This window comes from Maylandia zebra, linkage group LG9 (assembly GCF_041146795.1).
Source record: "Maylandia zebra isolate NMK-2024a linkage group LG9, Mzebra_GT3a, whole genome shotgun sequence".
Taxonomy (NCBI): domain Eukaryota; kingdom Metazoa; phylum Chordata; class Actinopteri; order Cichliformes; family Cichlidae; genus Maylandia; species Maylandia zebra.
In genome coordinates this window covers 187,662-200,189 of record NC_135175.1, presented here as the reverse complement: position 1 = coordinate 200,189, position 12,528 = coordinate 187,662, and the positions used below count along the sequence as shown (strand labels likewise).

The window sequence follows — 12,528 nt, the reverse complement described above, 5'->3', positions numbered from 1 at the left end:
CAGGTTTGCACACACAGTAGCTGGTATTTTGGCCCATTCCTCCATGCAGATCTTCTCGAGAGCAGTGATGTTTTGGGGCTGTCGCCGAGCAACACGGACTTTCAACTCCCGCCACAGATTTTCTATGGGGTTGAGGTCTGGAGACTGGCTAGGCCACTCCAGGACTTTCAAATACTTCTTACGGAGCCACTCCTTTGTTGCCCGGGCGGTGTGTTTTGGATCATTGTCATGTTGGAAGACCCAGCCTCGTTTCATCTTCAAAGTTCTCACTGATGGAAGGAGGTTTTGGCTCAAAATCTCACGATACATGGCCCCATTCATTCTGTCCTTAACACGGATCAGTCGTCCTGTCCCCTTGGCAGAAAAACAGCCCCATAGCATGATGTTTCCACCCCCATGCTTCACAGTAGGTATGGTGTTCTTGGGATGCAACTCAGTATTCTTCGTCCTCCAAACACGACGAGTTGAGTTTATACCAAAAAGTTCTACTTTGGTTTCATCTGACCACATGACATTCTCCCAATCCTCTGCTGTATCATCCATGTGCTCTCTGGCAAACTTCAGACGGGCCTGGACATGCACTGGCTTCAGCAGCGGAACACGTCTGGCACTGCGGGATTTGATTCCCTGCCGTTGTAGTGTGTTACTGATGGTGACCTTTGTTACTTTGGTCCCAGCTCTCTGCAGGTCATTCACCAGGTCCCCCCGTGTGGTTCTGGGATCTTTGCTCACCGTTCTCATGATCATTTTGACCCCACGGGATGAGATCTTGCGTGGAGCCCCAGATCGAGGGAGATTATCAGTGGTCTTGTATGTCTTCCATTTTCTGATGATTGCTCCCACAGTTGATTTTTTCACACCAAGCTGCTTGCCTATTGTAGATTCACTCTTCCCAGTCTGGTGCAGGTCTACAATACTTTTCCTGGTGTCCTTCGAAAGCTCTTTGATCTTGGCCATGGCGGAGTTTGGAGTCTGACAGTTTGAGGCTGTGGACAGGTGTCTTTTATACAGATGATGGGTTCAAACAGGTGCCATTCATACAGGTAACGAGTGGGGAACAGAAAAGCTTCTTACAGAAGACGTTACAGGTCTGTGAGAGCCAGAGATTTTCCTTGTTTGAGGTGACCAAATACTTATTTTCCACCCTAATTTACGAATAAATTCTTTACAAATCCTACCATGTGAATTCATGGATTTTTTTTTCACATTCTGTCTCTCACAGTTGAAGTGTACCTCTGGTGCAAATTACTGACCTCTGTCATCATTTTAAGTGGGGGAACTTGCACAATCGGTGGCTGACTAAATACTTTTTTGCCCCACTGTATAGTCTGTGCTTCCCACAACCTTTAATTATAAGTTGTGCAGTGTAACTACATTAAGTGTGAACTGTATCAATTTTCAAAGCAATCTCCCTTTGAACGGTATGAAAAGCAAAGTAATACAGACTTGATACTTTCAGCAGGTTTTTTAATCTATAAAGTGAAAATGTTAGCTTGTACTCCATGTTAGCGTACACATGGTTTTTCGTTAAAGAAGTGAAACTCCAAAAAGAGTGGCATGAAACAAAGTAAAAATCACCCCAAGTTGAAGCGACATGAGTCATTTTAGGAACGTTTAATTTTTGAACAGAAAGGAGTAAGGAGTACATTTCACTAAATGCACTTACAGAGCAATATCGCCGGGCTGCACTGATCTGACATGAGATTATACTGGAAATCAGATACACAGAGCAGGAATAGTGAATACAGGTAGATAAAAGAATGTGTGTTTGTGAGACAGAGAGATGCTGTCAGCATGGCTGCACAATGAAACCAGCTTTAACCAGCAATCAGGTTAAATATAGCAGGGCTCTTCAGAGATAAAAAAATATTCCTCACAGTATTTCTTTTAAGCACATCCATGCATGTCATTGTAAAGCATCCATGACACACTTCAAATGGCACTTCAACAAAGAACAGAAAGAAAAAGAAAATCGAGCGAGTTGCGTACTTTCGTTGACACAGCAGGTATCAGGAGTCGTCGAGGTTCAGACCGTGGAGCCAGAACAGCCGAGAACATGTGCTGAGCCAATTTGTCTTTGGGCTGCGTTTGATATTCGTCAGGAGTTTGCACATTACACCAGAGAAGTACAAAACCAAATCCCGGTGGATCATAATCACGAAACAAAACATAGCTGAAATCATATTTCTGTACATGGAAACAAGAAATGTTGTCTCTTCATAAGCAGACAAGGAACAAATATAAAAACAGATCATCTGGCACTACAAACACTTGGCATCTGTCAAATCATGAAGCAACAGAAGAGTGAAAATAAACAAGGTTTTGTTGACAGGCAACGTCTTCACAGAGACAGCACAGTCAGGAGTCCCACGCTCACCTGCAGCAGTACAGTACTAGTACAGTACTAGTACAATAGTAGTACAGTACTATTACAGTAGCAGTACAGTAGTAGTTTTAGTTCCAATCAGTGCTTGATTCAAGGTCTATTTATAAGTGAACCAAGAGTTTACTCTACCTATCTGACTCATTGTCTCTAGAGGACCATTCCCATGTCTGATTGTTAACCAACATATAAAGTGCTTTCAAAAGATAACATATTCAATTCATATCTATACAATAAATCAATAATTAGAGGATATTATGTGTAGGAATTAAAGAGAGGAAGGGTTAAAAACGGTCTATTCAGGCACGAACAGAGACTCTTTCTCCTTCTCTGTTCCTTTTCTCCAAGGCTTTTTTTTCCTTACAGTTTTTTTACTTCTTGAAGGGCGTCAGTCTGCCAATGTTGTGCCAGAAGGTGGAGGTCTTGCGCTTGGGCTCAGCCAGCATAAAGACCTGCTGCTGGGGCAAAGCAGAGGGGAGAGAGGGGTGTTTCTGCCTCAGGAGGAAGTCATAATAAGGTCTGGACACCGCTGAGGAGAAGACGAACAACAGATCATTACTTATAATACAATAATAATACATTTTATTTATAGGTGCCCTTAAGACCCTCAAGGTCACCTTACAATAGCACAAGAACAATAGCAACAATACAATATAATAAAACATGGCAAAATAAAATATAGACATAAGAGAAAAAAAAGCATGAAAGTATAAAAGCAAGTATAAAAGCTGAGCAACGTAAAAGTGGACTAAGCCCGAATCAATTGTATGCAGTTTTGAATAGATGGGTTTTGTGACGTGATTTAAAAGTGGTGAGAGAGTTCGTGATCTGGTGGAAGTGCATCCAAAGTCTTGGAGCAGAACAGCTAAAGGCTCGAGTCCCATGGTAGTCAGGCGAGCAGGTGGATTTACGAGGTACACCGTAGAGAAGAGAATTACAGTAATCTAAACGGGATGTGACAAGAGCATTGACAAGTATGGCAGTACTGTTTGGAGTGAGTGAGGGACGAAGGCGGTTAATATTACGGAGATGAAAATAGGATATGCATTAGGAAACAAGGAAGGGTTTCATTATGAGGGTCTGAGATTGCATTTGTTGTTTAAATCTAACTCGGTAAAAGTTCAGTATAAACTAAAGTGAGCGGCTATGAATGACAGGGAGACTTCTACAAAGAGCCAAACAGGTGAAACAAGAAAAATATTAGATATACACATAATCTGTTGACATACGCACATGGCAGCAGATCACAAAGTGTGTACTGCCAGGCGTTTCGATTCGTTATCATCTATGGGCCACTTTTTTACCCCTTTGCTCAGTTCCACTGCTGTCCACTGCAGTCGTGTAGGTAGAGCAGGTCATTTACTAATTGGAAGGTTTAATCCCTGGCTGCTCCCATCTCCAGTCTGCACAGTATCCTTGGGCAAGATATTGAACCCCAAGTTACTCTACGATAAATTGATTGGTGCATACCTTTGGGTTTCCCAGCTGGATGGCTTTTGCAGGCATTCAACATGGCCTGTTTCTTCTGGACCTCTGTGAGAGTGAACCCTGACAAAAAGAAAATAAAAACAACAGGTTTATTCGTAAGGACACCAGACCGACAGCATTCAAATCAGCTGACAGAAAATGTCCTTGACAAAATGAATTTAAAAATCAGAATTCTGTGAAAGTTTACAGCATCTGTATCTGTTTAATGCATGTGCCACGACAGTGCTGCAACAAACTTGGATTGCCACCATTATTATCATCCAAATGTTTTAGCATCCATTCATATGAAGACAAACTGAGCACATGTCTGACCTGTCTCGCGGTCTTGCTGGACCTGCCTCCTCTCATCAGTAAAGGCCCGGAGCCAGCGCTCTTTCTGCTCAGGCTTCTTAGCACATAGGAGGTGGACTTCATCACCAGTTAGCGAGCGCAGTTTCAGAGCATTTTTTACGCTGATGTTGAAGTCTTTCTCCTTACCATCCTCCAGATCTATTACTTCCATGTGGTCCATGTCAATCCGGCCCTTGTAGTAAAGCATGTCTCGGCGCAGGAGGTCCTGCAACAATAATGGACAGCAGATTTAAAGAAGGATTTGTTTTGAACAAGAGTAAAAAGAAAAGTAAATGAAAGCATACAGGTTTGTTTTGTTTAGTTTTTTTTTGTTTAGCACTGTGTCACCTCAACAGTTCTCAACAGCCCAAGAGAAAACCCTAACAATCACATCACCCCCCATGAGCAACCACTTGGCAACAGCAGAAAGGACAAACTCCCTTTTAACAGGAATAAACCTCTGACAGAATCAGGCTCAGGAAGGAGCCGCCAACGGCTGTGACCTGTTTGGAGTAAGAGGAGGGAGACTGGTTCACTTCCACTGCATGTCTTTAGTCCTGAGGTAAATAATAACAAATGACTGAATGTTCAAAGGTTGATTCTGTTCATCTGGACGTAGCGTTTTCAGTGGGAGAAGCGTTTCGTCACTAATCCAAGTGACTTCTTCAGTCTCAGCTGACTGCAGGTTTCAATCTTATAAACAGTACATTTGCATAATGACTGAAACCAGCCCACTGAAGGAACAATGGGCTGGGAGGGCAGTTCCTTCATCATAATTATGCAAATTCTCATGACCATTGATCAACAACCAGTGATCAAAGCCCACTGATCAATGGCCATGAGTACCATAGTCAGCAGTTCTCTCCTGGATCGGCTGGATCTTTCTTTAGGCGTCTTCCCAGCTTTGACAAATGTCCAGCTGGGATAACAACATTTAATCAGAGCCTTTTTCCCACTTTGGCATGGACTGCCTAAAGCTTGCTCGTCAGTATGAGCAAACAGCACGTAAGATGGCGGATTACAGGAACCACCTGAGATTCAGCCTCAGATGCAGACAAAACAGGATTACTCCTAAAAGTCTGCAAATGAGCTTTTCAGTTAAAGGCTTCCAGGCAACAAAAATCCTCCAGAAGGCACCACACCAGCTGCTTAATGAATGGGTGAGGCAGACAAATTTTACCATCGACGTGCTAAAATCTCAAGAGGAGCGGATCCGACAGAGACTGACAATGCTTTTAGATGAGAGCAGACCAGGCAACAAATGAAGTTTGACTTACTTGTTGTACATCGGAAACCACAGCGAAATACGGAGAGTGTACTCAATGGCCAGAAGAGGGAACGATGCAACACTGAAGATGTAGACAAGTGGGTGAAAAATTTGTCTGACAGACAGCTCACCCAAACAGAGAAAACATCCTTGCTAAAGGGTTGAATTTTGCTGTCATGGTGAGACAAATCCCGCTAGTGGAGCTGATCACAGCCACAGAAACAGCAATTCGAAACAACAATATAAAAACAACAAAACAACACTCTCAGCATCGACCAAGTGTGTTTGAACTGTGTGTGAATTCCACCTACTTCACATACAAGGGTCAGTACTACAGGCAGAAACATGGGTGCCATGGGCTCCCAGTTTCACCCATCGTGGCCAATTTGTACACAGAAGAAGTGGAAAAGAGGGCTTTGCTATCCTACCCTGGAACACCACCAAGCCATTGGTTCAGGTATGTGGATGACACCTGGGTGAAAATCAAATCTCAGGATGTACCACAATTCACGGATCACATTAACTCGGTGGACCGACACATCAAATTCACCAGGGAGGATATGAACAGTGGCAGGTTAGCCTTCTTAGACTGTGAGATTTCCATCAGTAATGGAGGACATCTAAAAGCTGACGTGTACCGTAAACCTGCACATACGGATCAGTATCTAAGGTTTGACACTCATCATCGACTGGAGCACAAACTGGGTGTCATCAGGACGCTACAACACAGAGCGAACACCATCCCCACTGACACAGCAGCCAGGGAGGCAGAAGAACATCAGGAAGGCCCTGAGTAAATGTGGTTACCCCAGCTGGACTTTTGTCAGAGCTGGAAAGGCTCCTAAAGAAACCTCCAGCTGATCCAGGAGAGAAGGACAACCAATGACTAAGCGAAAACCTGTAGTGATCCCGTACGTGTCAGGAGTATCGGAACAGCTGAGACGCATTTTTTCTAAACACCACGTATCTGTGACCTTTAAACCCCAAAACATGTTGCGGCAAAAACTGATCCACCCCAAGGATCGGGTCCCCCGACACAAACAGAGTAACATAGTGTACGCTGTTAAGTGCAGGAGGATTGGCAGGATTTATACATCGGGGAAACCAAACAACCAAAGAGGACGGCACAACACAGAAGAGCTACCTCGTCAGGCCAGGACTCTGCAGTCTATTTACCTACAGGCCAGTGGACACTCTTTCAATGATGAGGATGTAACATCCTGGACAGGGAGGAACGCTGGTTTGAGGGCGGAGTCAAGGAGGCCATTTACGTGAAAAGGGAAAGACCATCTCTGAATCGAGGAGGGGGCCTAAGGGTACATCTGTCACCATCTTACAATGCTGTGATTGCAGCCATTCCCCAACTCTCTGTGAATGGGACTCATGGCCATTGATCAGTGATTGTTGATCAATAGTCATGAGAATTTGCATAATCATGATGAAGGAACTGACCTCCCATCCCATTGTTCCTTCAGTGGGCTGGTTTCAGTCATTATGTAAATGTACTGTTTATAAGATTGAAACCTGCAGTCAGCTGAGACTGAAGAAGTCACCTGGATGATGACGAAACGTTTCTCCCAATAAACGCTACGTCCAGATGAACAGAATCAACTTTTGGAGATTTACTTACCTGGATGATTGAGCATGCATCAAGACGTAATGACTGAATGCAAAGTGGTGTATAAACAGGGAGTGAAAAGGAAATGTTCATAGCATCATGGAGAGCCTTAGCAGTAGCCTGAGCCTATTGCTGCATATTTAAGAGAGAGGCTGGATCAAGTGACCCAAAACAAATGTTATAAAGCTTTATAAAAAAAAAGAAAAGTGAAAAGTACAAAGAGGGGCTGCCTCCTGAATCCAAACTGGGTGCTGGTTAATATAGGAGAGGGACCTGACAGCTAAAAGCTCTGCTTTCAGACTTGTGGCGACTTGTGGCTCCCAGAGTAGAATAGGAAACAAAGTGCTCATTTGGGGTGATATATGGTAAAATTTGGTGTAATTTAACTTTGGCTCTTGATTTAATAGCTAAAAATATGGTCTCTTTAGTCCATGTCAGAGATCTCACTGTAGGATTTTTGATCACTACAACCTGAAAAATAAAGTATTACAATAGTCTGGCCTAGATGTCATAAATGCATGAAATGTTTTTTTATATCACTCTGAGATAGGATGATCCTAATTTTAGAGGTACTGTGCAAATGTAAGAAAGCAGTCCTTACTATTTGCTTAATAATGTGCATTACAGGATATAATCTGGACGGCATTATCTTGGCCTCCAGTAACCAGGACAAGTATCTGGTTAGACACGTGATGTAGATTGGACTCAATACACAGGGCTCAGGAGAAAAGTTTACAAGACAAAGTCAGAAGCAAAGCAAAGGGATTTCCAGTTAGCGAGGCCCATGGCTCCACCACAGTATTTTCTTTCCTCAGCAATCTCTCTTTCAGTAACTCTCTGAGATCCATTTGCAGGTCTCTGCTGCCGAGTGAGCCAACACAGGAGGACTGGAGGACCATGGCATCACATTTCTATGATTTTTAAGGCAGAATATAAAAACTTCGGCATAATCTGAATTTAGAAAGAGATAATTAGAGGTCGTCCAGCCTACAGTTTAATGAATTTGTGAGCTAACCGCTCACGCCTCCACCCACTCACTCCATTAATTGACTTCGGCGCCGAACAGAGTTTTATTGACTTTTCCCTTGCTAAGAAACTAGGCTTAACTGTTGAGCCACTGCCTCATGCTCTACGAACCTCCTCCCTGAATGGTTAGCGTTTACCAGACGTCACCCACATTACTGAACTGATAACATCATTCCGGAAATCATTCTGAGTTAATCAGTTTGTTTGTTTTTAAGGCTCCACTAACCCATCTGGTTCTTGGCTATCCCTGGCTGTTACAACACAACCCCACTCACTGACTGGAGAAATGGCTGCATTTCTAGATGGAGGGAGGAATGCCACATGACATGCCTAAGATAATCCAATCCAATCCAATCCAACTTTATTTATATAGCACTTTTAAAAACAACAAAGTTGACCAAAGTGCTTTCCAATAATAAAACAATAATGATAATAATAATAATGGATTGCATTTATATAGCGCTTTTCTAGGCACCCAAAGCGCTTTACAATTCCACTATTCACTCACACTCGCATTCACACACTGGTGGACAGCGAGGCTGCCATATTGCGCCATCGGCCCCTCTGACCAACACCAGTAGGTGGTAGGTGAAGTGTCTTGCCCAAGGACAAAATGACCAGGACAGAGATGGTAAATGGACTAATTCTTATATAGCGCTTTTCTCTCCCAGAGTACTCAAAGCGCCGTATGCAACATGCCTCATTCACACCCACTCATGCAAGCACTTCTAAACGCAAGTGCAAACTAATCTACATTCACACACAGTCACACTCCGATGAACGCATTGGAGGGCAATTTGGGGTTAGTATCTTGCCCAAGGACACTTGACATGCAGACTGGGGAAGCCTAGGATCGAACCACCAACCTTCCGATCAGTAGCTGAGCCACAGCCACCGAGAGAGAGCAGGGGGATCGAACCGGCGACCTTCTGGTTACAGATGAGTTTCCCAACCCCCTGAGCTACGGTCGCCCAGATCTACCACCTCCGTCTCTCCTCTTTCCAGCATCACCTCCGCCAACACCTCCGAACCTAGCTGCTGTTCCTTCGGTTTATCATGAACTGGCTGAGGTATTTAATAAGGATCGTGCCTCCACACAGGCCCAATGATTGCGCTATTGACTTGCTATCTGGGCACCATTGCCAACCAGTCGACTCTAAAGCCTGTCCCAGCCAGAAAGGGAGGCCATGGAGGAATACATTACCAACTCACTTGTTGCTTGGATAATTCAGCCATCTTCCTCTCCTTTAGGGGCAGGATTTTTCTTCGTGGAAAAGAAAGACAAGTCTGTAAGACCTTGCATTAATTATCGGGGTTTGAACACAATAACTGTTTAAAAAAAATGCCCGTTGCCTTTGTTGACTTCTGCGTTTGAGCTTCTCCAAGGAATGACAATCTTCAGTAAACTGGACCTCCGCAATGCGTACCATTTGTTTCGCATAAGGGAGGGGAACGAGTGGAAGATGGCCTTCAACACTCATTTGGGGCAATTTGAGTATCTTGTCATGCTGTTTGGGTTAACAAACGTTCTGGCAGTCTTCCAGGCCATCGTTAATGACATTCTCAGAGACTTCATCAACCACTTTGTTTTTGTCTACCTAGATGATATCCTCATCTTCTCCAGGTCAGTGGTGGAGCATGAACGGCATGTAAAACTAGTGTTGCAGAGGCTGCTGGAGAACCGTCTGTTTGTTGAAGCTGAGAAGGGCTTCCTCTCTTCCATTATTAAACAGGAAAATCTGAGACCGGATCCAGTAAAAGTCCAAGCGGTCTTGGAGTGGTCCACACCACCAAACTGCAAACAGCTTCAACGATTCCTGGGGTTTGCAAATGTCTATCGTCGCTTCATTCACGACTTCAGTAAAATTGTCTCACCTCACCTCTCCAAAGGTCCTGTTTCAGTGGGGGCAGGCAGCCCATGAGGTTTTTGCTCACGTGAAGCAACCTTTCACTTTGGTGCCCATTCTCACCCAGCTGAATCGCACCTGACCCTTCCGTGGAGGTGGAACTTAGTCAACAGACTGAAGGTAAACTCCATCCATGTGTTCACAGAACAAAATTACGACGTTGGCGACAGAGAGCTACTGGATATCAAGTTGGTGATGGAGGAGTGGCGGTAATGGCTTGAGGGAACAGCACAGCCTTTCACTGTGTGGATAGACCACAAGAACCTCGCCTACCTTCAGTCAGCAAAACGGCTTAACGCGCGCCAAGCCAGGTGGGTCAGGTTCAGTTTCTCAATTACCTACTGGCCTGGGTCCCAAAACGTCAAGCTAGATGCTTTATCACACCAGTTTTCACCTTCTGAGGAGGCTCAAGTGGAAACACTGGCCTTTCCTAGGGGCTGTGTAATAGGAGGACTCCCCTGGGAAATTGAGTCAGCGGTATGGCAGCATACCGAACCTGATCCTGGGACAGGACCCCCGGACCGGCTCTATGTCCCTTCATCCGTGCAGGCCCAGGTGCTCCAATGGGCATGATTCTCGTGTCATCCTGGAATCCAACGCACCATCTCGTTCCTGGGAGCCTGTTCTGGTGACTTTAGCTCAAGATGCCCGAGAGTATGTAAAAGCCTGCACCATCTATCCCCAAAATAAATCACTGACCTCTCCTCCGGCGGGCCTGCTCCAACCGCTACCAACCCCAGGCCCTCTTGATCACACATCGCCCTGGATGTTTTGACAGGCCTTCCACCTTCACCAGGAAACATGGTAATTCTGTCTATTATTGATTGCTTTTCCAAAGCAGCACATTTTGCAGCTCCCCACAGCACTCAAGATGGACCAGCTGCTGATGGATCACTTGTTCCACCTGCATACAATCCCTTCAGATGTCGTCTCCAACCGTGGACCTCAGTTCACGTCAAAGGTATGGAAGGAATTCTGCTTCACCATATGTGCCCAGGTCAGTCTCTCATCAGGTTATCACCCCCAAACCAATGGTCAGACAGACAGGCTGAACAAGGAACTGGAGCCCTCTTCCCATTATTCACTGTGCATATGTATATTAGAGATGGACCGATCCGATATTACGTATCGGTATCGGTCCGATACTGACCTAAATTACTGGATCGGATATCGGAGACAAATAAAAAATGTAATCCGATCCATTAAATATCACGAAAGCACCTCACAAAACTTGCAACACGCCGTAACTCACCTCAGAACGTTAGCACGTCGGAGCAGTATGCATCACGTGATAGAGCGGCTGTGGCATGCGGGACCTGTCGGTGGTCTGGATAGCATGTGGAGCTTCGCTAGCAACCCGGCATTTCATCTCTGACAAAGTTATCCCGAGAGAAGTAAAGCAAGTGTGTAAGTCCATCTCTGAATGTTTGTAAAGCATTCCTGCGTTAAGCTTAACAAACGATATATGGAGCGACTGCCTCTCCTGCTGCTACTTCAATCATGAAACTGCTTAACGATCAGCTGATCGGCTTTTCTGTCGTGAGTCCGTCTCTCTTGTTTGTTTTTGGCCCACTTTGCACCAGAAAGAGGAAACCAGCGGCTGAACAACAGCAGCACGTTTAAGCTTGATCAGCTGTTGTTAGAATGTATTTAATATTACTTTCTACACCAGGATCTTTTTCTACAGCTGACGCTGGTAACTGTGCAGGGGCGGATCTAGCAAAGTTTAGCCAGGGGGGCCGATAGGGCATTAACAGGGAAAAGGGGGCACAAAGACATACTTTTCTTTCTTATTCTCATTTAAAATGTCGAGCTTTTAATAAATAATTATCTGACACCCAAAGTTTTAATTTGATGTAAAATGAATAGAAGTCAATTACTGTATATAGAGACTATTAAGTCTAATATACCCTAGTAAGCTATAGTACTTTTTCCTTTGGGAAGGTACCATCTGTGCAGTCTGCAATTTTGTTGAAGAAAGATGTTGAATCTATTTAATATTTCTTGAAAAATAATTGATTTCTGTGCATTTTTTTTCACACTGCATCAAATTAAGGTTGATTACGTCGATTAAGCATCATGAGGTGGCGCGTGAGGGGTGGTTCCCTATTTTTTATTTATTTATTTTTGTTGTTGCTGGGAGTTGGAACCCTATTAGTTAGGTTGCTTAATATTTACGCTAAGTACTCTTTAAAATACCAGAATAGGGAGGATGGTGTAGGTTTAAGTTTATTAGATTGATCAGTATTGCTGAACTATGAAATATTTTTTTTTTGCATACAGGTATAACAGAATAGCTTTAGTGTAGTTGTTGTTTTAAACTTCAGTATGAACCTATACAAAATGCAGCAAGATATTTAAAAAACTGTTTTGTTGATTAAAAAACACTATATCGGATTCATATCGGTATCGGCAGATATCCAAATTTATGATATCGGTATCGGTATTGGACATAAAAAAGTGGTATCGTGCCATCTCTAATGTATATATGCCCCTTTAAATAAATTTT

At 43.9% G+C, this 12,528-nt stretch overlaps 1 protein-coding gene across 3 annotated transcripts in view; it reads right to left on the bottom strand.

Moving 5' to 3' along the window:
• Nucleotides 1-1,598: 1,598 nt before the first annotated feature.
• Nucleotides 1,599-12,528, bottom strand: part of arhgef4 (Rho guanine nucleotide exchange factor (GEF) 4) — a 110,021-nt gene continuing 99,091 nt past the window's right edge. For all 3 annotated transcript variants that reach the window (XM_004572071.6, XM_004572072.5, XM_012924969.3), the window contains 3 exons: nt 4,184-4,427; nt 3,854-3,931; nt 1,599-2,912 (listed from right to left, as the gene is read on the bottom strand). In XM_004572071.6, the coding sequence (XP_004572128.1) occupies nt 2,755-2,912; nt 3,854-3,931; nt 4,184-4,427 (480 nt within the window). In that variant the 3' untranslated portion in view covers nt 1,599-2,754. The remainder of the gene's footprint in view (nt 2,913-3,853; nt 3,932-4,183; nt 4,428-12,528) is intronic.